General features: G+C 42.0%; 1 protein-coding gene across 1 annotated transcript in view; it reads left to right on the forward strand.

Moving 5' to 3' along the window:
* Positions 1-310: 310 nt before the first annotated feature.
* wdr43 (WD repeat domain 43) overlaps positions 311-26,371 on the forward strand; it is a 30,891-nt gene continuing 4,830 nt past the window's right edge. The window contains exons 1-15 of the mRNA XM_055899196.1: positions 311-552; positions 3,318-3,452; positions 4,524-4,645; positions 7,453-7,573; positions 8,273-8,391; positions 8,693-8,795; positions 9,188-9,252; positions 9,945-10,104; positions 10,682-10,768; positions 11,012-11,131; positions 14,326-14,463; positions 17,394-17,512; positions 17,822-17,885; positions 18,367-18,480; positions 22,076-22,139. Of these exons, the coding sequence (XP_055755171.1) occupies positions 346-552; positions 3,318-3,452; positions 4,524-4,645; positions 7,453-7,573; positions 8,273-8,391; positions 8,693-8,795; positions 9,188-9,252; positions 9,945-10,104; positions 10,682-10,768; positions 11,012-11,131; positions 14,326-14,463; positions 17,394-17,512; positions 17,822-17,885; positions 18,367-18,480; positions 22,076-22,139 (1,738 nt within the window). The 5' untranslated portion in view covers positions 311-345. The remainder of the gene's footprint in view (positions 553-3,317; positions 3,453-4,523; positions 4,646-7,452; positions 7,574-8,272; positions 8,392-8,692; positions 8,796-9,187; positions 9,253-9,944; positions 10,105-10,681; positions 10,769-11,011; positions 11,132-14,325; positions 14,464-17,393; positions 17,513-17,821; positions 17,886-18,366; positions 18,481-22,075; positions 22,140-26,371) is intronic.

The raw sequence follows: 26,371 nt of genomic DNA on the forward strand, positions 1-26,371 counted from the left end.
TGTTATGCTAGCAAGCTAGCAAGAGGTTGCATAGCAACAGCATCAATTTCCGGTAGAAAGGCGTAGCTGTAGTATGCTCAACTGAAAGGATAACGTTATTTTACATTATACTAAAATGAACTCATTAAGTATACAGTTTGTTATTGTGGGTATTCGAACACAGCGTGTACTCTTTCTTCGTCATTGAATACATATCTCCGGCCATTTTTCACCATTTTAATTCTAACCACGCCCCAGAAATCTCAGAGTAACCAATGAAAAGTCTCAAACTGATGCACCAACGCGCCTGCTCTGTGGGCAATAAACACGTGGTTCTTGGCAATCCACGCAGACATTGGTTCAATAATGGCGGCTGATGGAGGTAGTTTTTCGTTGGGGCTACCCTGTGTTTTTTCTCCAAAGTCACGTCAATACCTTGCTTTATGTGCTCAGGATGGCAGACTTCGTATTTGGAACACAGATATTAAAACACTTAATCAAGAATACGTGCCTTCAGCACACTTGAGTGCAACTTGTACCTGCATATCTTGGGGACCATGCCGAAAGGCCAAGGTATGTGTCGGGGGAGGCATAGGCCCAGGCGTTCCTGCTAATAAAACAACTTTCTGATAACTTAATCAAATAAATGCATTTAGGATTACGTCATTATATCTACTTGTGATGGAATTAAACCTTAAGTTGTTTACAATTCTGTTAAGTGTGGTGTTGTATTTGCCACGTTTAGCTTGTTGAAACTAACGTTAGCTACCTCACGTCCTGCTGGACGCACATGTTTGTTGCACATGGTGGTAGCCCCAAATTGCCACGAGTTCCTTGAATGTGTCTTGATTCAGACTAAGAACAACTAATAAATTAAACAAATCCATATAGTAAGAACAGTTGAATTTTCAAATACTAAACAAATGTAATTAGAGAACCGTAAAGGGTTAGTTGGCTAGATTAGAACAGCTAGCTAACGTTAGCTATCTATTCACCATGTGACGCAGATTTTGATTTCCAAATCCAATTTTGTAACGTTATTTTTCGTACCCCTCTAACGTATAACAACAATACACGACTGCGGAGTTGTTTGCTTAGTCTTATTTTTTATATCATTGGATTTTACCACCGTAATGCTTTTGTCTCGACCACGTTTACCATTAACTAGCTAACGTTTCCTTTACGTGTCAGATAGGAAACACTTCACGCCACTTCGATACCGAAGTGACTTTTTAGGTTAGGATAATTTAAGCACCAGGTTAGGATAAATAACGTAGCAGGTTAGGAAACCGGTTGAAGTTAGGAAAGGGGGTAGGGTTATCGAAAAAGCTCGCCGTACCTGCTACGGAAATAACTTTAAATCGAAGAGTTCTGACGAGGGGCACTTTTCACAAATCTGTAACCTTACTCCGTTTAATATGAATCTAGAAAACACCCTTTTTACTTTAAACGTGTAGCTAAGTAGGGGGATGGCTACTCAAGTGACATGGTTTGAAGTGTCAACAATAAGATACAGTTTTGACAAATTAGTGATTTTGCAGTTCTGTTGTGGTCTAGTTACTATGATTTCGGCTTCCTGTCAATGCAAGGGTTACCTGTAAGCGATGTCGACTATGAGTATTTCATGGCTACTAACACCCATGAAGCCCCGCCTCAAACTTCCATTTGACAGCTCTGCAAGCCTTCAATGTCAAAATAAGTTTGATACTCACCAAAATATGGAATTTCCTCGAGCAACTATCAACATTTACTCCTGTTACAACTGACATGTACTTACAAAAAAAAAGTCTAGATACACATTTACAAGCAACCGATAAAGGACGTTTCAGCACCCACAATGTAAATCAGTCACCATGCACAGGTCAAATCAAATTCTACTGGTCCTATGCGTGTGGTTAGCAGATGTTAATGCGAGTGTAGCGAAATACATATCTAACATTCCCTAACAACTATCTAATACAGACAAATATAAAGGGGTGAATGAGAATATGTACCTATAAGTATATGGATGAGCGATGGCCGAGCGGTATAGGCAAGGTGCAGTAGATGGTATAAAATACAGTATATACATGTAATGTAAGATATGTAATTATTGTTAATGTGGCATCGTTTAAAGTGACTAGTGATCCATTTATTAAAGTGTCCTGTGATTGGGTCTCAATGTAGGCAGCATCCTCTGAGTTAGTGATTGCTGTTTAGCAGTCTGATGGCCTTGCTATAGAAGCTGTTTTTCAGTCTCTGTCCCAGCTTTGATGCACCTGTACTGACCTGGCCATCTGGATGGCAGTGGCTCGGATGATTTTTGGCCTTCCTGTGACATCGGGTGCTGTAGGTTTCATGGAGGGCAGGTAGTTTGACCCCGGTGATGTGTTGTGCAGACCGCACCACCCGCTGGAGAGCTTTGTGGTTGAGGGAGGTGCAGTTGCCATACCAGGCTGTGATACAGCAAGGCAGGAAGTTTGTCCGGGTTTTTAAATGTTACATTTTTTTATTAAACCTTTTATTTAACTAGGCAAGTCAGTTAAGAACACATTCTTATTTACAATGATGGCCTATGAACAGTTGGTTAACTACCTTGTTCAGGGGCAGAACTAGAGATTTTTACGTTGTCAGCTTTGGGATTTGATCTAGCAACCTTTCGGTTACTGGCCCAACACTCTAACCATTAGGCTACCTGCTGCCCCGTTTTGGTTGACGAGCCAAATTCCTTCAGTGTCCCGAGGTTGAGGCGATATTGCGCCATCTTTATGAGAATGTCTGTGTTGGTGGACCATTTCAGTTTGTCCGTGATGTGTATGCCGAGGAACTTACAACGTTCCACTTTTTCCACTGCTGTCCCTTTGATAGGATAGGGGGGTGTTCCCTCTGCTTTTTCCTGAAGTCCACGATCATCTCCTTTGTTTTGTTGACGTTGAGTGGGAGGTTGGTCAGAAGTCTACACTGGCTCAATACATTGGAAGCACCGAATTTTTTTTTATTTTCTTAGTTGCTTGTACATTTATATTTTAGACAATTTTTGGAAGTACATACGGGTAGTAACAGGAGTAAATTTAGGTTGTGGCTCAGTGAAATTTCATATTTTGAGAAACACATTTATTTTGTTTAATGGGGGTAAGAACCAGAGCTTCTCGCATACTCATCATCAACATTTCTAATGCACAGATACTGGGGTAGATTCTACCCAAAGTCACTCAACAATCTATATCCCTCTGGTTACATGACCAGCAAAACAGCTCAAGTGTTGCACCAAGGAAAATTAACGGTGTCCTTAGTTTTATCAGTCAGTTAAAAATGTGAATTTAATAGTTAATATTGACTAATGGGTATTTGTATTACAGGAGGGCCCTCAACGGAAGAAGAGGAAATCGGATGCAGGACAGGTGGAGAATCAGGTGGACCTGTTGGCTCTGGGCACGGCTGCGGGCAGCGTTATCATCTACAGCACAGTGAAGGGAGCACTGCACTGTACACTGGTAAGGAGTGGGATGTGGTACCACCGTCTCTGACCATTTGGGCAGTACCAAAAATCATACAATTGAGAACTTCTATTAGACCATATTGTCTTGTAAAATAAAAAATGTTGCTTGCGTAATAGAACAAAATGGTCGGAAGTGGTACTTTTTAGGTTTGGGCGATGACCAGATTGTCAAAACTTCATATCAGCCTTGTTCCATACTGGGATATTTGGTAACACCGCCACTGAACATAAGGGGTGCTGTTTTCAACCCATACTTATACTCTGTAATCCGACATGTTAGCAATGCCAAAATCCCATAGAGAATGTTAAATAAATGCCAATGAATGCATTGCTAACATTTTTTACGATGTCTGGCCTAAACTATAAAATTCACAACAATGCTAGTTTCCTGAATGCACAAAACAAATATTAGCTGGTAAGGCTCTTAATCCAGCAAGGCACCAAGTGTTGTTACCTAGCGAATGCTTGATTTTGGAAGAAGCCAACCCCATAGCTAGGTAACTATCTACAAAATGTGCTAACCAAGTGCACAACTGCAGAGCATTTGACACATTTTAGACACTTAATTTAGTAGTTGTAAGATGTATGTAGCTTGCAAACATTTAGTTGGGAATTCCATGTTGTAATTAGATCACCTGGTGCTCCCGACTCTCGTAGTTGTGTGATAGTAAACAAACACCACTTGACTGGATTAGCGTAATCTTCATAATGTGACAGGTGAAATGAAGAACATTATATGCATCTCCTAACGTATTGCACTGCAGGTATTTACTTAAAAAGTAGCTACAAATATTCACATTTATTAAACTTAAACCATCCTGTGGCTTTTTCTAAATACCAGGAGATATGGTATGCTACCCAAGCCTAGTACTTTATTCTATGTACTATAATATGCTGCCGTAACATTTCATTTCACAATAACGTTTTTACCCTCAATCGTGCATATCGGATACCATGAAGTTAGTGAAACATCTGATACTGTTTTTCCAATTGTGAACCCTATGAATAATTTCTCAATGTTCTATCACAGTATCAAAGATCATAGTTGACCTCTGCTCTTTCCCAGGACGGAGGTCACAGTGGCGGGGTGAACTGTGTGCAGTGGCACCCTGAGGACTGCCTGCTGTACAGTGGCTCAGACGACACACACATCGTAGAGTGGGACCTACAAACGGGCAAGGCGCGCTGGTGGGTACCGGTGGTGGGGGAAATCAAATGTCCCTTTAAAACTGTGGTTTAAACCAGAAAGCGTCTTCTCTGCGACAGTCCTCCATGGCTCAGCAGTAACACCTTCTGTGTTGATGAAAGGTCGGTTTTGCACCGCGTATTTCTCTCGCTGTAGGAATGTGTTACATTCACAATCCAATGTGCATTTCAAGTCTGATGGCGAGTCTACCTGATTTACATTTTTAAGTAGGTAGCCAGACTTCCATGAGCCTACTCTAACAACTGGCAAAGTAATTCAAAGCCTATACTTAATCACTCAAGATGCAACTTTTCAGTGTTGCCTTTTTTGCCATGTAATGTTATCTTAATATGGATAGGGGGCAGCATTTTCACGTTTGGATGAAAAGCGTGCCTGGAGTTAACTGCCTGCTACTCAGTCCCAGTTGCTAATATATGCATATTATTAGTGGGATAAAAAGGCCTTTTGGCGAAAGCACAACATATCATGTTAGGTCAGCAACTAGTCACAGAAAGCATACCGCCATTTTCCAACCAAAGAGGAGTCACAAAAAGCAGAAATAGAGAACATCAATGACTAACCTTTGATATTCTTCATCAGATGACACACCCGGGACAACATGTTACACAATACAAGTATGTTTTGTTCGATCAAGTTCATATTTATATCCAAAAATCTCAGTTTACATTTGGCTTTGCCTCCAAAACATCCCGTGAATTTGCACAGAGCCACATCAATTTACAGAAATACTCATAATAAACTTAGATAAAAGATACAAGTATTATGCACAGAATTATAAATATACTACTCCTTAATGCAACCGCTTTGTCAGATTTCAAAAAAGCTTTACGGAAAAAAGCAAACCGTGCAATCTGAGTACGGCGCTCAGAGCCCAAAACAAGCCAGACATATACCCGCCATGTTGAGGAATCAACAGAAGTCAGAAATAGCATTATAAATATTCACTTACCTTTGATCTTCATCAGAATGCACTCCCAGGAATCCCAGTTCCACAAATGTTTGTTTAGTTCGATAAAGTCCATCATTTATGTCCAAATACATCCTTGTTGTTCGCTCCTTGAGTTCACAAATCCAAATTCACGACGTGCGATCACTAGGTCCAGGCGATAAGTGAAAAAGTTCCGTTAGTCTGTAGAAACATATCAAACGATGTATAGAATCAATCTTTAGGATGTTTTTAACAAATCTTCAATGTTCTAACCGGAGAATTCCTTTGTCTTTAGAATTGCAATGGAACGCAGGTCGCTCTCTCGTGAACGCGCATGGTCAGCTCATGCCACTCTGGCAGACCTCTGACTCATTCAGCTCCCATTCCCCCTCCTTTACTGTGACGCATCAAACAATGTTCTAAAGACTGACATCTAGTGGAAGCCTTAGGAAGTGCAATATGACCCCATAGACACTGTATATTCGTTAGGCGATGAGTTGAAAAACTACAAACCTCAGATTTCCCACTTCCTGGTTGGATTTTTCTCAGGTTTTCGCCTGCCATATGAGTTCTGTTATACTCACAGACATCATTCAAACAGTTTTAGAAACTTCAGTGTTTTCTATTCAAATCTACTAATAATATGCATATATTTTCAACTGGGCCTGAGTAGCATGCAGTTTACTCTGGGAACGCTTTTCATCCAAACGTGAAAATGCTGCCCCCTATCCCAAAGAAGTTTTACAACAAAATCTGTCAATCCCATAGTAGAATAGTTGACTTATTTAACTATTTGCCTTATTGTGTGTTCTGTGAGAAATATTCTTCTCGAGGCGCATTCAAGTTTCAAGGGCCATAGGGAGGGAAACGTGTATTAGATTAAAATAAAGCGTGTAATTATTCCTGTATAGTAATAAAAATCAGGATGTTGTGTCAATGGGAAAATGCAGTGTATTTTATAGCTACTATGCTCCATCAGTTGAGTTACAGCTGATTCTTATTGCTTTATAGAACATTTATTAATATAGACCAGTGGTCTCCAACACTGTTCCTGGAGCACTACCATCCTGTAGGTTTTCATTCCAACCCTAATCTAGTGCACATGGTTCTATTAATTAGCTGTTTGATAAGATCAATCAGGTTAGTTACAACTATGGTTGGGGTGAACCTACATAAGGGTAGCTCTCCAGTAACAGGGTTGGAGAGCCCTGCTATAGACCCTCATATTTAACTCTGGACCCTGAAAAAAGTTCCACAGCTTTTTTTCATCCCAACGCTGTAATCAGGGACTGATTTTAGACCTTGGATACCAGGTGGGTGCAATTAATTATCAGGTAGAACCAAAAACCAGAAGGTTCTGGGCCTCGTAGGGTAAGCGTTAAATACCCCTGATATAGACTTCATAGGCTATATGCATGGTCCAATGTGTTAAAAGCCATTGTTATTAGTCTCATTTTTGGAGGTGGAAATTGTATTTTACATGGTGTCGGTGTTTTATTTTCATTCAGTTGGGAGTAGAATGAATGTCCCTCTAAAAAGTCACCAGAACTGAGCTTCTCAGATCCTGGGGAGGACCCCAGACCCCTTAAGCAAGGAGACTGGAATTGGATTAACTCTGTTAAATGTACATATGATCCTCTTTCCCGAAAAGCAAAATGGTGATGACTTTCTTGCATGAAAGGGGAGGTCAACTTGGCCCCAGACAATCGATCTGAGATTGACCTAAGTTTCAGTCATCGGATATCCCCCCCCCCCCCCCCCCCCCACACTGTAAGAATGTTTGGAGATGAATGAAAGGGTTGGAATTTTGGTTTTCTTCCTATATTTTACAGAAGGCCCATAATCTTTTCTTCTCCACAGTAAGTGGAAAGCTGATCGTGCCTCAGTGACCAGTCTGTGTGTGAGTCCGGATGGCAAGCTGCTGCTCTCAGCGGGACATACCATCAAGATGTGGGACCTCGAGACCAAGGAGGTGTACCGGGTAAAAGGCACTGCTTGGTCAATCTGATGTCTGCATTGGCCGTGCATCATTTACGGTCATACGGCCTCTGCAGAAGTCAGGGCGTTCATACTACTACTACTTGTCAAGGAAGCGTGTTTGTACAGGACCTCCCGTCCACACCTACTGTCAACCAATCATGTCAATATGGAGCCCTCTGCATTGTTATAACATTTGAGGCGCTCAGCCATGGGGTTTGGAGCTTGATTTGACCTCACACCCTCCATACAAAGCCTCGTACCACATTTTATGATCAAGCATAAATTTAGCTTTTAGTAAGTGGGTCCTGCCCAGACCACATACGCAGCAGTTCCGTGGTCGACTTTCACATGAATTTGTCACGCTATTATGCAGGGTAGCTGACAGGCCTAAGGTCCTTCCACTTATATTTCCATGTAGCAGGTGAATTTACACACTTGTAACAGTCAAATTCAAACCGAGATCCATAAGCATGAGTAATTGGGTCGTGTTCAGTTGTCACCAAATGGAAGAAAAGAAGTAAGCCGCTCAGGTGTAGTACCTGGACAATGCCAATAAGAGGACCACCTCTTCGTCAGCCTTTTTCATTGTGTGCCCTAATGAACATGAGCCAGTTCAGTGATTACCTCAGACTCCCCTATCTTTGGATCAAGATGTTTTCTCAACTTACACCTCCCACCTGTCTTCTCCCTCCTCCATCAGAAGTTCACAGGTCACGCCACAGCTGTGACTACCCTGCGCTTCGCCACCACGCGTCCCCCGGATAGTAACGGCCTCTACTTCCTCTCCGGCGCGGCCCAAGACCGACTCCTCAGCGTGTGGTGAGTACGGAACGCCACAGCGCTTCTCTCAATAGACCCACAATACACAGGGGTTGTTTTATTGTGTTGCATGTGATATGAAGTGTCGTGTCAAAGTTTCTTCAAAATACAACAATAAACAGACCTGTCATTTGTCTTGACAGCCTGATTGAATAAAGAACAAACATTTTGATTTCTAGTGTTCACTTGCTATCAATAACTCAAGGTTAAATGAACAAAGCAAAGCCAACTGGTTTGTCTTTGGGCTGACTCGTGTGCTGTGTATATGCTACATATTCATGTCCGTCTATCCACCCCTCAGGCAAGTCCGGGAGGACGGCAAGGACAGGAACTCGGTGGTGTCCTTCAACCTGACGGACGAGCCTCACCACATAGACCTCCTCACCTCCAGCAGCAAGGACGAGGTGAGACTGTGCTTCACTGGAGGTTATTTGGAGTAGTGTGCCAGTTTTGCCTAAACAAGTGCCAGCTGAAGTTAGCCAAACATTCCCAGTGATAAACAGTATCGCGCTTAGGAGCACTGGCTGTGGAGGGCTTTCGTTTTACCCCCCTGTGCAAATCTCTCCCATCGTCAGCACGGTGTGATCTGGCCAAATGACTAAGATGAGACCTAAGGGGACAAATGAACCTATCATTTGTTAGAGGGGAGGTGGTGGTTGACCAAGCTCTCTTGTGCCTCCCTTGGTTCAAGACATTCCTTAACTGGGTGTGCAGGTTGTCTAAGACAATGGTGTGGGGGCTGATTTGGGATTGGACCGCTAAGAAACATGCCTAATCCAATTTCTCCTTCTCTTAGGCGGTGAGGCTAGCGGTGGTATGTAAAGACGGACAGCTTCATCTCTTTGAGCATCTTTTGAACGGGTGAGTCTAAAAACCCTCATCCTCGTGTTCAAGTTGATTTACTGGCACATAATATTACCCTGTCACTGGGCAAGGCACTGTCTCTCTTATGGCACTGAGTCTTATATCTGGCAGGGGAAGAGTGAACGAGTCCATATTCATCCCAGTCATCTCTATTCAGTGAGGGAAAAGGCTGGTTCATGCTATGGGCACAGACTTACGACAATTGGTAATTTTAGTAGGGTGAAGGGAACAATCTATCACTCTTGAATCCCATCAAGTGGCGACCAAACCATTATTTAAATACACCTTATTTTTATTGAACCTTTATTTAACTAGGTAAGTCAGTTAAGAACATTCTTATTTACAATGACAGCCAAACCCTGACGACGCTGGGCCGCCCTATTCACAATCACGGCCGGTTGTGATGCAGCCTGGATTTGAACCAGGGTGTCTGTACTGACGCCTCTATCACTGAGATGCAGTGCCTTAGACCGCTGTGCCACCCGGGAGCCCACAGTATTCACACAGCGGGTGTTTTTCATTGATCAAGCTTAATTTAACATCTGTGCAGTATTTATAAATTATTATATAGTACTGACAACTGATACATTGTTCTAGTTCTGTAATTATAGTGTTGGTACACATTACATGGTACACTTCTTTGATACTTATGTCATGTTCATTAATGAAAATAATTGTTTCCTCTCTAGGCCCTGTAAGAAGCCCCTGTCCCCGTTGTGTACAGTGCAGATGACTGGGGTGGAGGACAGCCCCGTCCCCGTTCCCCTGTTGGCCGCGGCCCTCACCACAGACAACCACAGCCTGCTGCTGGCCTACGGCAACCACTTGCAGCCTGTCATGGAGAGAGTGGTGAGTTCAATTCAATACATGTGTTGTTTACTCCAGTGCGCAATTATTCTAACCTTTCAACGACTTTCACAGTTGAACATTCTAGCTAATAAATGGTTATTTTAAATCTAGGCTGATGACAAAACTCTAGCAATGTCCCTGACTTGAGCGTCATATTGGCTTTTCAATATACAGGTAACACTTTAGGAATGTTTTTGGTTTGTACACTTCGCCACACATTTTTAGGTTAGAGGCAAAGTGTGAGTACGTAGACCCGACGGAATGTTCTGCAGAATGCTTCCTGTGGGGTTAAATGCAGACGACACATTTCAATAGAATGTGTTCAGTTGTTCAACTGACTAGGTATCCCCCTGTCCCTTCCTGCCATTACGCACAGACATTGTCTTACTACTTCATACTACTGACCGAGTATCGTTTCACTCCTTCCTTGCGGCTAGTGCTGTCCTGTGCCTCACCCAGTCAACGGAGGAGTGAATACGTTGTAACACAGCAGAGATAATTATAAAAATGTATAGTGCTTTATAGTTCAATTAATTTTACTGTAATTGACTGTCCCCTCCCTTCCCCCCTCCTTAAGGAGGTGAATACGGCAGAGAGACATGTTTGCCTGACCCGTGATGTCCACACCACCCTCTCCCTCAACATGGAAACCACCGTCTCCAAGGTAATTCCCAGCGGCGGCCATTTAGTTTAATTTACTGTTCTGAGCAACTGAACCAGTGGTATGACACACTACTGTTGCGTTGCTCAATTAACTTAGTGAAAATATCAGCATGAGTTTAAACACATCCCTGAAAGCTTGCTTTGTTATTTTCCAATGTACATGTTGATTGGGGAATGGGTCATTGAAGTTGAGTGGTTTGTTTGGTTAAAAATGGAAAAATAGTCACATACTCTCTTGTTGCAGGTGAAAACCCCATTAGGTAACGCCAAGAGCAAAGTTCTAGTCCCTGGACTTCCCGGTCACCAAGCACCGATCAAAGGAGGCCTGGGATCCGAGAAGAGAAAGGGCACAGATGCCAAAGAGGTATATTGTCTTGCATAAACCTCAACCAAGACCAACTAGGCCTTTCAAGGTTTAACACGGAGTGTTTCTTGCTCAAAAATACATGGTTCCAACTTGCCCCTCAACTCTGTTGGCGATAGCCATAAAAACCTTGACTAAAGATTAATATTTGAAGTCATCTCTAAAACCCAGAACTTAAATCTTGTGTAATTGTGTCAGATGCTCGATAAAGTTCCGGGGAAGGCGTCTGAAGGTACTGGAACGAGAAGCGGAAGCAGGGCGGTAGCTCCATCGCGTATCTTTGCAAGTCTATCGGCCAAATATACCCCCACTTTCAGAAAATCAAAAGATGCAAACACCTGCGGAATTGTGATTTGTGCTAATGATCAACGAGGATCAATCGGCACACGACAGCAGTTCCTTGTTAAAGCATCTGCATACTTCAGTTGGGCTGGCGCCTAACCAAACGAGTGTGATCGCATACTCCGTTAAGAACTGTGCTTTGGAAAAACTAGAAAAATAGCGGTGACGGTATGGTTTGTCCATTTGAGACGCCGTAGCCAGTATACACCTCGTCAAAATAGTCAGAATTCACTCAAGAAATCTCATTCATTGACATTTTTATCAAGGAGATCATAGTCGCGCAATTTTACATTTAACTAAAAATGTTTGCAGTATTTTTCAATGTGAAAATTTGCTTTGAAACGAGTCTTGTTGAATGACAACTTCATTAAGAATCGCTGATGTTTACCAATCACCGACTTAATCTAGCTTTTTAACCTACTGACTTCAGTTTGCCTCCAGAACAAATTGTGCCCGAACAGCTAAAAAAACAACTCACTGAAGTCCAAAATGGACAATGCCAATGTAATTTCCAGCCTCTTTGGTTCTGAAATCGGCATCACCCACTAATTGTCATTTTGAATTTGAGCATGTAATGTATCAATATGTATCTTTTACAAATGAGTTATGACATAGCCAATGAATATATAGCACAACTTTGGATTTCACCCGCATCTCAAAATCAAATGGTTTGGAAGTTTAGTGAGCTTCTGTTCTCCTGCTTTGGCTCTGCAGTGTGCCTTCTGAAGTGAATGCTGTCCTCCTAATGAAATTATCAACTTAACCCCGTATCTAAGAAGGACCCTATACTCTTTGTTTAAAGCAAAACTACCAAAGCTATTGCTGATGGTAAACCTGAGAAATCAAATCTATTGTAAGCCCTGTTCAGCAGGTAGGGTAAGAGTACCTGTTAAGGCCACGTACACATTAACCTTTCAGTGATACCCATCCCGGATCCGGGAGCATCCTCATCAAAAAGGCTAGGCTAGGCTTGTCAGCTTAACGGGACAGGGATATCATATAATATAATTTTCATGAAATCACAAGTCCAATACAGCAAATGAAAGATAAACATCTTGTGAGTCCAGCCATCATTTCCGACTTTTAAAATGTTTTACAGCGAAAACACTATGTATTTATATTAGCAAACCATAATAGCCAAAGACTCAACCGCATATTTTCACCATGTTTCTACTGCATAGGTAGCTATCACATATAATTAGTCACTAACCAAGAAACAACTTAATCAGATGACAGTCTTATAACATCAGGTTATACAATACACTTATGTTTTGTTAAAAAATGTGCATATTTAGAGCTACAAATCCTGATTATACATTGTGAATACATAGCATCGATTCCACAGAATCTCCAAAGATATTTTGGACACTCACCTAATCTGACCAAAGAACTCATCATAAACTTTACATAAAAATACTTGTTGTATGGAAAATGAAAAATACACTGGTTCTAAATGCAACCGCCGTGTTAGATTTTTAAAATAACTTTACCATAACAAACAGCTTGCGTTATTGTGAGACAGTGCTCGCCAAAACGGCGGAGAATAGGAATCAACATTTTCCACTGAAATACGAAATAACATCAAATTGTTCTTACTTTTGCCGAGCTTCCATCAGAATCTTGTACAAGGAGTCCTTGGTCCAGAATAAATCGTTGTTTGGTTTTAGAATGTCCTTTTGTTCTGTCGAATTCGCGCCACAATGCTAGCCAATGTTGATAACGTTCCGACCCTCTCTTGACGCAAAGAATGGGGAACTCAGTCCCAATAAACGTTGAATAAACTGATAAAACTCGGTTGAAAAAAACTACTTTATGATGTTATTATAACATGTATCAAATAAAATCAGAGCCGGAGATATTCGCCGTGTAAACCGAAAGCTTTTCAGAAGCTAATGTCGAGCTCCGCCTCGCGCCTTGGTAGACAAATTAAATTCCTGACCTGCCACTCAAAGCTCTTGTTCGACCTCAGATCAAGCTAGACACCCCATTCCACCTTCCACTGCCTGTTGACATTTAGTGGAAGGCGTATGAAGTGCATGTATATCGATAAATATAAGGCAATTGAATAGGCAGGCCCTGAAACAGAGCCTCGTTTTCAGAATTTTCACTTCGTCTCGAAGTTTGCTGCCAAATGAGTTGTTTTACTCACAGATATAATTCAAACAGTTTTAGAAACTAGTGTTTTCTATCCAATAGTAATAATAATATGCATATTGTATGATCTAGAATAGAGTAGTGTGCAAAGCAGTGTGCAAAGCTGGGCTACTGATATTCCCTGGGGTTGTTTGGCAGGCTAAATTTTACTTGTAGCGCAATGGCTGTCAACAGATGCATTGTGAATCTATTTTTCTGACCACCACATTCTACATTTCGATTGGTTTGTGTATATTTAATCATTTGAATCGGCGACCGGTGAGTAGTTGCATCCCTAATATATTCCTTAAGACTTCATTTTTTTTTTATCCAAAGGGACTTAGTAATGCGTACGTACATTTTACACACGGGTGATCCCGTCAATTTAACCAGCTATACTGGCGTTGCAAGCACCATGCTCTACCAACTGCACTACTGAGGACCTGTTTGTGGCTTGGTAGAATGGTAGAATGGTAGAATTGTCACTCTGTCAGTAGTAAATGCAATCAGTCACCATGCGAAAGTGTCTGTTCACTCGCTTAAGGGTGAACGCTGTCCTGTGACTTACCCAGTCAATGGATGAGTGAATACATTGTAGCACAGCAAAAACAATACTATATTGCTCTTCCCTCATATCTGTTAGCTGCAGACTGTTGCCGTGTTGCCACCCTCATTTAACTACGTTTACGCTCACTGCCACTCATCCTTTTCTTCTTCAGATGTCAATAGAGGAGCGACTGGGCAAGATTAAGATGTCACCTGAGAAGGGTGTCAAGGAGGCCCCTTCTCTGCAGACGGACAACTATGCTGTGCTGCTGGTGCAGGGCCTGGAGAGCAAGGACATCAGCATCCTCAATGTGAGTGTACCCTTTTCTTTGTGTATACAGTTGAAGTCAGAAGTTTACATACACCTTAGCCAAATACATTTCAACTCAGTTTTTCACAATTCCTGACTTTTAATCTTAGTCGCAGGTCAGTTAGGGTCACTACTTTATTTTAATGTGAAATGTCGGAATAATAGTAGTGACTTATTTCAGCTTTTATTTATTTCATCACATTCCCAGTGGGTCAGAAGTTTACATACACTCAATTAGTGTTTGCTAGCATTGCCTTTAAATTGTTTAATTTGGGTCAAATGTTTCGGGTAGCCTTTCACAAGCTTCCCACAATAAGTTGGGTGAATTTTGGCCCATTCCTCCTGACAGAGCTGGGGTAACTGAGTCAGGTTTGTAGGCCTTGCTCACACACGCTTTTTCAGTTCATCCCACAACTTTTCTGTAGGATTGAGGTCAGGACTTGGCGATGGCCACTCCAATACCTTGACTTTGTTGTCCTTAAGCCATTTTGCCACAACTTTGGAAGTATGCTTGGGATCATTGTTCATTTGGAAGACCTATTTGCGACCAAGCTTTAACTTCCTGACTGTCTTGAGATGTTGCTTCAGTATATCCACCAAATTTTCCTCTACATGCAATCTATTTTGTGACGTGCACCAGTCACTCCTGCAGCAAAGCACCCCCACAACATGATGCTGCCACCCACGTGCTTCACGATTGGGATGGTGTTCTTCAGCTTGCAATTCTCCCCCTTTTTTCACCTAACATAACGGTGATCATTATGGTCAAACAGTTCTATTTTTGTTTCATCAGACCAGAGGACATTCCTCAAGTACGATTTTCCCCATGTGCAGTTGCAAACCGTAGTCTGGCTTTTTTATGGACGTTTTGGAGCAGTGGCTTCTTCCTTGCTGAGCGGCCTTTCAGGTTATGTCGATATAGGACTCGTTTTACTATGGATAAAGATTTTTTTTATACCCGTTTCCTCCGTCTTCACAATGTCCTTTGCTGTTCTGGGATTGATTTGCACTTTTCGCACCAATAAGTTCTAGGAGACAGAACACCTCTTTCCTGAAGGGTATGACAGCTGCGTGGTCCCATGGTATTTATACTTTTGTACTATTGTTTGTACAGATGAACGTGTTACCTTCAGGAATTTGGAAATTGCTCCCAAGGATCAATCAGACTTGTGGAGGTCTACAATTTTGTTTCTGAAGTTTTGGCTGATTTCTTTTGATTTTTTGATGTCAAGCTAAGAGGCACTGAGTTTGAAGGTAGGCCTTGAAATACATCCACAGGTACACCTCCAATTGACTCAAATAATGTCAATTAGCCTATCAGAAGCTTCTAATGCCATGATGACATTTTCTGGAATTTTCCAAGCTGTTTAAAGGCACAGTCAACTTAGTGTATGTAAACTTCTGACCCACTGGAATTGTGATACAGGGAATTATAAGTGAAAAAATCGTTGGAAAAATGACTTGCGTCATGCACAAAGTAGATGTTCTAACCGACTTGCCAAAACTATAGTTTGTTAACAAGAAATTTGTGGAATTGTTGAAAGTTTTAATGAGTCCAATCTAAGTGTATGTAAACTTCCGACTTCAACTGTATATGGGCTACCGTAAGTCACTAGCTATACACACTGCCATACGTTCTCTTTTGGTTTGTCTGCACCCATGTGGAAGTCTAATTAGCATAATACAATAATCCCATACAAATCTGTCAGTTTAAGCTAGTGATCTGAGTTTGTAGCTTCCGAACGGATGTAGAAAATAGTACAATTAAAGAACCCCTGAATGAGTGTTTTTAAACTTTTGGCCTTTACTCTACATGTTGGTAGTTTTGCTCAATCAAATTTATTTATGAAGCCGTTCTTTCATCAGCTGATGTCACAAAGGGCTGTACAGAAACTCAGCCTATAACCCCAAACAGCAAGAAATGCAGGTGTAGAAGCACGGTGTCTAGGTAAAACTCCCTAGAAAGGGTAAAACCTTGAGGGGTGGCCAGTCCTTTTCTGGCTGTGCCTGGTGGAGATTATAACAGAACATGGCCAAGATGTTCATAGATAACCAGCAGGGTCTAATAATAATCAGTGGAGTGGGTGCACCAGGTCAGCACCTCAGGAGTAAATGTGTTGGTTTTTCATAGTCGGTCATTGAGAGTATCTCTACCGCTTCTGTTGTCTCTGAAAACAGCAGGTCTGGGACATGTAGCATGTCCGGTGAACAGGCCAGGGTTCCATAGCCGCAGGCAGAACAGTTGAAACTGGAACAGCAGCACGGCTAGGTGGACCCTGGACAGCAAGGAGTCATCAGGCCAGGTTGTCCTGAGGCATAGTCCTAGGTCCTCAGAAAAAGATTTAGAGAGCATACTTAAATTCACTCCGGATAAGACAGGAGAAATACTCCAGATATAACAGACTGACCCTAGCACCCCGACGCCCAAATTAATGTAGCATAAAGACAAAGCTGAGACCGGAGGGGTTGGGTATTACAGACCACTCTAGGACTCCCACAAGACTGGTATGAAGGCCCCCCGGTACCAGTCAAACATTAATGGGAGTATACAGTATATGGAGACTGTTTAGTGACCAAAATAAGTGGTAAATACATGTCCAATTCCAATGTGTCCTGACCTTCTCTCAGATATTGGCTAGATTTTTTGGGGGGGGTGATGTGCTGTCTGTTCCATGTAGTGAATCTGTTACTCAATGCTTTTGGCAGTAAGGACAAATACATTTTTTAAATCAAGTGTATGTATGTTTTAAAATTCATTATCAAGTAACATGATCCTTTGTTTGACCTTAAAACAATTCCTTAAATCATTGGACAGTAAGATCCAAGACATCTCTGACTCCTTATTGTAATTGACATCAATTTAGAATTTACATTCTTAATAGCGCCTAACTATTGGTCTCTTCTGATATTGGTCTCTCCTCCGCCCCACAGAAAGTGTTAAACACCCGGAAGGACAACTTGATAAAGAAAACAGTTGCACTGTTACCACTCCCTGCCGTCTTGCCATTGGTGGAGGAGATCACCAAGAGAATGCAAGGGCATCCATACACGTAAGTGAACACCTTCGAATCAGATATGGTCCGATTTCAATATCAGCATTCACATGATGAATTTTTATATTTCTCTACATTGATGCAAAAATTAAGAGTGTCAATTTTGTGCTGAAAAATGTATTTTTTTGGGTCAGGAATTAATCTGTAATACCATTTACCATTTTGTTCCGTGTCTTTAGCTTAACATCAATATTACCTTTTTGGGCCGTTTTAGTCAAATCAATTGGCGGTCATTTCTAAATCCCCTGATCTTGTTGCCTAAACTGCACCCTTAACTCCTCTCCTCTCTTCCCTTTTGCACTACAGGGCAGTGCTGATGGTGCGATGGCTCAGGGCTGTTCTCATGCAGCACACCTCCTACTTAGCCTCTGTGAGTTTATCTATGGGTGTCTTCGTGTAGCGCCTTCAAGCTTCAGGTCTAAAACATGGCTTGATCAGCAGAATGAATAGCAGCAATACTGTTACTCTGCAGGTAGCCTAGTGGTTACAATGTCGGGCCAGTAACAAAGGTTGCTGGATCGAATACCCGAGCTGACGAGGTACAAATCTGTCTTTCTGCCCTTGAATAAGGCAGGTAACCCACTGTTCCCCGGTAGGCCATCAATGTAAATAAGAATTTGTTCTTAACTGACTTGCCTAGTTAAAGGTTACATAAAAATAAAAAACAGTATCCCTCAAATCATCGGGGAGTTGAGTCTTGAGTTTTGAATTCCTAGCTCTTGAGAAATTAGTTATACTGAGATTGTTATTGATAGAATGACCGGGCCAACATTTAATCTTCATTTAAACAAATCCAAGGAATAATGCTTTCATAAATACTGATTTATGTGTGTTTCAATCCTCTGTACCAGTTGCCAGACCTGGTGTTTCAGCTGGGAGTGCTGTACCACGTGATTGAGAGTAGAGTCAAGATGTTCCACAAGCTGTCCAAGCTGCACGGCAAGCTCTATCTGCTCATGTCACAGGTACGTCTCAGCAGTTGTAGCAAAATAGTTAAGATTTCACAAATGCCATTCCCATTACTCTACATACAGATGGGTCCCGAAACTAGGCCCACTTATTCAAGGGCTGTGATTGATTGACCAGTTCATTCAGGTGCGTTAATGCTGGAATAACCCAAATAAGTGGAACTGGTTGGGGATACTCGAGTAGAGGTTTGGTGAAACTGTTTGAGATGGATGATTAGACAGTGAAGCGACTACTACCCTGTATCAAAAGTGACTGACCCTTTGATGGCCACGATGTTGATAGTACAGCAACAGTGAAAAGAGAGCCTTTCTCTGTGTTTGTGCCTTTTGTCCCTACCAAACCCTGGTTCTCAGAATAACATTTTTCTTTATATATATATTTTTTAAAAGTTTGTTGGACAGATCTGGTGTGCCAGTAGGATTGGGCAATGTCAATATTTGGCCTTTTGTGATTATGTACCCATAAAACATTTTCTGAAAGAATTTCACTGGACTGTATGGAAACCGTATCCTGAAACTGCATTTATTGCACCCAGGGATTTTAACAAAGCTAACCTGAGAACGAGACATCCTAATTTCGATCAGCATATCGAATGCGTGACACGGGCTGCTAGGATTCTGGATCATTGCTACTTGAACTTCCGTGACCATGACTCCATTTTGTGGCGGGGTCTACAGTCAATCACGGATTACAAAAAGAAAACCAGCCCCGTTGCCAACGTCGTCTTGCTCCCAGACATATTTAAACAACTTCTGTCCTCGCTTTGAGGACAATACAGTGCCACTGACAAAGCCCAATGGGCTCTCCTACGTGGCCAACGTGAGTAAAACATTTAAACGTGTTAACCCTCGCAAGGCTGCCAACACAGACGGCATCCCCAGCCGCGTCCTCAGAGCACGCGCAGACCAGCTGGCTAGTGTGTTTACGGACTTATTCAATCAATCTCTCATTCTGTTGTCCCCACATGCTTCAAGATGGCCACCATTGTTCCTGTTACCAAGAAAGCTAAAGTAACTGAACTAAATGACTATCACCCCATTGTACTCACTTCTGTCATCATGAAGACCCTGGGTCTCAAAACCGCCTTGTGCAACTGAGCTTTCTGACCGTCCGCCCCCAGGTGGTGAAGGTAGGAAACATATCCACCCTGCTGATCCTCAACACTGGCGCCCCACAAGGGTGCGTTCTTAGCCCTCTCCTGTACTCCCTGTTCACCCATGACTGCGTGGCCATGCACGCTTCCAACTCAAATCATCAAGTTTGGCGACACTACAGTGGTCGGCTTGATTACGAACGACGAGACAGCCTACAGAGAAGGTGAGGGACCTTGGTGTTTTGTCAGGAAAATAACCTCATTCAACGTCAACACAACAAAGATATTATCGTGGACTTCAGGAAAACGCAGAGGGAGCACCCCCCCAGTCCACATCGACGGGACAGTAGTGAAGTTAAGTTCCTCGGCATATACATCACGGACAAACTGAAATGGTCCACCCACAGACAGCATGGTGAAGGCGCAGCAGCGCCTCTTCAACCTCAGGAGGCTGAAGAAATTCGGCTTGTCACCAAAAGCACTCACAAACTTTTACAGGTGCACATTCGAGAGCATCCTGTCGGGCTGTATCACCGCCTCGTACGGCAACTGCACCACCCTCAACCGCAAGGCTCTCCAGAGGGTGGTGCGGTCTGCACAATGCATCACCTGGGCAAACTACCTGCCCTCCAGGACACCTACAGCACCCAATGTCACAGGAAGGCCAAAAGGATCATCAAGGACAACAACCACCCGAGCCACTGCCTGTTCATCCAGAAGGCATGGTCAGTACAGGTGCATCAAAGCTGGGACCGAGAGACTGAAACTGCTTTTAGGCCGTCAGGCTGTTAAACAGCCATCACTAACCGACTCAAATCTCAGGCCACTTAAATAAAGGTATCACTAGTCACTTTAAAAAACGCCACTTTAATAATGTTTACATATCCTACATTTCCCATCTCATATACATATGCTGCTCTATACCATCTACTTGCCTATGCCGCACGGCCGTTGCTCATCCATATATTTATATGTACATATTCTTATTCATCCTGTACATTTCTGTGAATTTGTTAGATTACTTGTTAGTTATTACTGCATTGTCAAAACTAGAAGCACAAGCATTTCGCTAGACTCGCATTAACATCTACTAACCATGTGTATGTGACTAAGAAAATTTGATATGCTCGGAGTCTCAAAATTGAGCTCAGGTGCATCCAGTTTCCATTGATCATCAATGAAGTTTAAGTAACTTGATTGGAGTCGACCTGTGGTACATATCGATTGGACATGATTTGGAAAGGTGGAGATGGGAGAACGTTCCAGAAGGACGACATCTCTGCAGCACTCCTACATTCAGTCCTTTATGGTAGTAGCCAGACTGAAGCCACTCAGTAAAAAACACATGACAGCCTGCTCTGAGTTTGCCGGTTGGCACCTAAAGGGCGCTGACCATGAGAAACAACATTCTCTGGTCTGATGAAACCAAGATTGAACTCGCCTGAATGCCAAGCGTCACGTCTGAAGGAAACCTGGCACCGTCCCTAAGGTGAAGCGTGGTGGTTCATCTTCCAACAGGACAACGACCCTAAGCACACATTTCGGAGAAGTCTGTGTCCTGGCCTTGGACCCGATCAAACATCTGGGAAGACCTGCAAATAGCTGTGCAGCAATGCTCCCCATCCAACCTGACCGAGCTTGAGAGGGTCTGCAGAGAAAAATGGGAAACTCCCCAAATACAGGTGTGCCGAGTTTGTAGTGTCAAACCCAAGAAGACGCAAGGCTGTAATCACTGCCAATGGCGCTTCAACAAAGTACTGAGTAATGGGTCTGACTACTTATGTAACTATTTCAGTTACTACATTTGTAAACATTTCTGAAACCCTGTTTTAGCTATTATGGGGTATTGTGTGTGAATTGAGGTGAAAAAAAGAATTGAATCAATTTTATAACAAGGCAGTAATGTAACAAAATGTGTAGAAAGTCAAGAGGTCTGAATGCACCGTTTGGACATTGTTGTGGGGACCTGCTTCCATTAAGCCACACGCATTAGTGAGGTCGGGTACTGATGTGTGCCGATTTAGGCTTGGTTCGCAGCTGGCCTTCCAATTTCTCCAAAAGGTGTTCGAATGGGGTCGAGGTCATGGCTAATGGCACACCGATCTCGTCGACCGATGTATGTATGGACCTTGCTTTGTGCACGAGGGCGTTGTCATGCTGAAACCAAAAAGGGCCTTCCCCAAACTTTTGCTACAAAGTTGGAAGCACAGAACTGTCTAGTATATTGTGTTCCTGACTTGTGTGTGGCTGCTCAGCCATGAAACCCATTTCATGAAGCTCCCGAAGAACCGTTCTTGTGCTTACGTTGCTTCGAGGCAGTTTGTTGCTAAGTAGTGATTGTTGCAACCGAGGACAGATTTTTACGCGCATAAGTACTCGTCGGTCCCGTTCTGGTGAACTTGTGTGGCCTACCAGTTTGTGGCTGAGCCGCTGTTGCTGCTAGGTGTTTCCCCACTTGTGGCAACCGCTGCCTTTAAATCATTTCTTCCCTCCACCAGGTGGCGACAAGCGGCAAAGAAGTCAAAGACGTGGACCACAAGGCCAAGCTTGTCTATGAAGAGGGTAATGGCCACACTGCCCACTTTCTGTTTTCTTTTTCCATTTTCTCTCCATACATTCACTATCACTCTGTGTATTTCAGTTATTTTAAGTGGTGTTCCCTTTATATCCTTCACTCAATTGACACTGATTTGAATGCGCAGGAGAGCAATTTAATGTTAGTGCTAATTAAGAAATGAATGCACCATTTATCTGTAGGAGCTCTAGTCCAATTAGATTTGTCTCACAACTAATATACCCTTAAACTTATATTAAATGCAGAATCTCAAATGGCTGCCTGTCCCTTTTTTTTTAATAGCTGGGCAACGGCACACATTTCAACAAATAAACGCCCGGTCTAAATGTGTTTGCATGGTTACGATTAATTACCATGACTTGTTTACATTACATCATTTAGTAATGACAAACAATTTATGCCAATCGTCTGTTTTTATCGCTAGTAAAACTGCTAACCATTGGCTGCGAACAGCTGAGAACTACTAGCTTAACTGGCAAACAGTATACTTCGGGAGAACAGACTCCTTCTCGTGGCAAAAGTAAGAACTAGAAAATTCAGAGTATATATTTTTTATAGATTCTTACTAAGAAGAAAGAAACAAGGTAAGGATTTGTAAATGATAACAGTGCATTGTATTAAAATGCTACAATTAAGCAAACGACATATGCATTAAGGGAAAGATGCTGGCTCAAATAGAAGCCCGTCTCTAACCACCTGTTTCCAGTGTTTTAAGCAAATAAATGCTGGGGTTATTAATGAAAGGTTTACGGTAATGGATTGACACCAATGGTAGAGACATTGTGTTAGATATTCACAAAGGATCTCATCTGAATAAGATGTCTCTTTTACAGTACCATGATGCATCGTTATTCCTAGCTCATTCTCTACTCAAATTGCTGGTTAGGATTTGCATTCCAGGACATTTGCATATCCTTAGTCAGACTTGCTAATACACCGCAGGGCACACCAAACTACGATTACTCCCAATACCGGGTGACTGACTGGCGTTCAAGTCAAAGCGCCCCACAATTATTTTCAGTGAACACTCGACACGGTCTCTAATTAAAGCGCTGTGTAAAATGGTTTATCTAACCGCATGGGATGTATTTTCATGACCTAATTAGACGCGCTGCGATCCATTACTCCTGCCAATGGTATGGTTTGGCTTCATAGGTTCATAAGTAGGGTTGATAAGGTGGCTGTGGCGCTTGTTGAAAAGTGAGGTTGTTCCAAATTGTGCTCTGAAGCCTGTTGCTGCGGGTTGGGAATGGAGTGTGGAGCCAGTGATGAAAACCCTGGAGGGGGTGGGTTAGGCTGCAACAGGTTGCCGTTTTCTAGATTTTCAGGGCAATCAGTCGTAGGGGATGTTCATATTTGCGTTTCTGGTCTGGAAAGCAGGCTTATTTTTTTTTAACTGACTGGCTGCCGAATGCGTTCAGATTTTTCTGGTCCCTTCTGCTCGACAGCTGAAGGTCCCTAAGCTTCTGCACAGATAGTGGTTTCTCTCCTTTACGCACACTCTGCTCTACTCAGTGAACAGGCTACTCTGGCGAATGGTGCTTGTTTTAATAAAGTTGTATCAAAGCTGAATTAATGTTGGCAAGATTCCATATTGATGGTGTTCTACGTAACAGATGTGAATATAATATCGTATAGGGATGTAAAGATTAACACATGCATCAGTTCCCGATTTCAAATGTTTAAGATGCGAGTGCATCGTTTCACGGAACACCAACTCAAACGTTATGAGTGTCCGGTTCACAGGTGGTATGTTCGTATTACACCTTTCTACCTTCAGAAATACCTAATTTATGAGAACTGATGCATCCTCCAGAAATACCTATTTTGTGAAAACTGTGTCCTCTTTCAGTGTGGAACTGCATGTAACTCTCATAGAACTACAAGTAATTTTGCATTCCAATGCTAAATGATTTGTGATATTCCTATATTTTGGTGAAAGACAACCTGTTATGGAGAGATGTGCGCTGTTAAATGCTGTTTTACCGGAATTAAAGTAAGCTACCAGACTCAACTAATTTGGCTATACCTGCTGAACGGGCCTTACAATAGATTTATTTTTATTCTTCAGGTTCACGATCTACAATAGTAAAGTTTTTAGAATTTCATAAAAGACAGCATGTCACTTTGAGGCACACGGCTATGCATGTCATAGCTAATTTGTATATGATAAATAGTGCCTTTAAAAAGTTTTCATACCCCAAGACTTAATTCGCATTTTGATAGCCTTCAAAATTGATAATTCTCAACTATCTGCACACGGAAATACCCCATAATGATTAAGTGAGCTTGTTTTCAGGATTTTTGCAAATGTATTAATTGAAATACAGAAATGTCATTTCCATACGTATTCACACCCCTGAGTCAGTAGTTTGTCGAAGCACCTTTTGGCAGTGACTGCAGCTGTGAGTCTTTCTGGGTAAGTCTATAAGAGCTTTCAACAAATGGATTGGGCAAGATTTGCCCATTTCTTTAAAAAAAATACTTCACGCTCTGGTGATCGTTGCTAGACAAACATTTTCAGTTCTTGCCATAGCTTTAAGTCAAGTCGACTAACTCAGCAACTCAGTAACAATCTGTCTTCTTGGTAAGGGAAGACCCCCATGAAATGGAGAGAAATTAATGTCAACTTATTTGCATTGTGCAAACCATGTACACAATCGCAAATACCATTCAAATGGATAGCAGTTCATCAAAACCATATTGCAACCAGAACATTGCAAACGCCAAGTGTAATAAACCAAAAATCCCATAGGGGGTGAGCGCGCGCTACTGTATTTTATAGTATGGGAAATGGTCGCAAAGTCAGGTCCCAAGGGTGAAATTGTCTATACATATGCCGTAACCGTATGGACATTTGTCTTATTTTATTGAGTTTGTCCATAAGGCCTATGTTTTGTCCATTTGCCATATATGATCATAGGAAGTCGGCTTCCAAACCAAAAAGTCAGTGAACCATGTCCATCTGGCGCATATACTGACCAAATCATCTCACTATGTTAAGCCCTCAATCAACCTAGGTCTATTTCATGTTTGATCATATGAAGTAAGAATTTCCAGATGTTGATTCAGCATGTCTAATTTATAATTGGTTGTCCTTATGGATATGCAATGGACACAGTCGACTTGCAGAAGAGCATGTTCACACTGACAATATAGAATATGTGTACTTGGACACTGTCCAATCACTGTGTTGATTCCAGCCGGTCCATTTGGTGATGGAAAATCCCTCATTAAGTACATTGGAAATGTGCAATTACCAACACCAATTGGACATGCTCTAATATACTGCAGAAATGAAAAATTGACTGGCTCATTGAACTAAGGATGGCCGAGTAGTGCTAGTGGGTCCTCTCATCGCTCGTTGGTGCTGATTTTCAGCCTGTCCATTTTGTGATGGTAAATCCCTCATTTTAAATACATTGGAAATGGACACTGTCAATTTCCAACATAAAATGTACAATGTCAATATATTATACTGCCAGTGTCCATCAGTCAATAAGATATCATTCGGACACAACTGACACATACTGACATCAAACCCACTTTGTCCAATTCTTTTAGAAGTCAAGTATCACATTTCAGAGCAGGCCCAAAATTCACAGCGCCTTCTGTTTAAACCATAACGTAAAACACGTAGTTACATTCTAGCTGCGGGTCCAGTTCTGACATGTGCATACCTAGCTGAGGTCACCCCGAGTTTCGGACCGATCGCTCATTCGGAGCCCGAGCAGTGACCTTAGAAAATTAACTTTCTCCTGTCTGAAAATTCACTTTCTCCGGGCATTGCTACGGTGTCTCTTAGTTTGAAGCTTTTTGAGTGGGAAGCTTGATGAAAGCCAGTCAGTATTTAAATCACCCAGAAAATATACCTCTGTTTATCACATTCATTATAAAGAATTTCACGTTATTCGGATACTGACTGTTGGCACTTGGTGGTCTATAGTAGCGTCTCACAAGAATGGGCTTTAGATGCGGCAAATTAACCTGTAGCTGTGTTACTTCAACTGTACTTAACATGAAATCCCCTCTAAGCCTTACAGGAATATGGTTCTGAATATTAACCGCAACATCACCACTCGTGTTTCTGTCTTCTGTAAATGTTATAACCTTGTATTGCTACCACTATCATCAAAGGTATTGTCTAATTGAGTTTCGGAGGTAGTCAGAATATGAATGTGATCTGCTACTAGCAAGTTAATATTTCATGATCCTTGTT

This window comes from Salvelinus fontinalis, chromosome 35, assembly GCF_029448725.1.
Source record: "Salvelinus fontinalis isolate EN_2023a chromosome 35, ASM2944872v1, whole genome shotgun sequence".
Lineage (NCBI taxonomy): Eukaryota > Metazoa > Chordata > Actinopteri > Salmoniformes > Salmonidae > Salvelinus > Salvelinus fontinalis.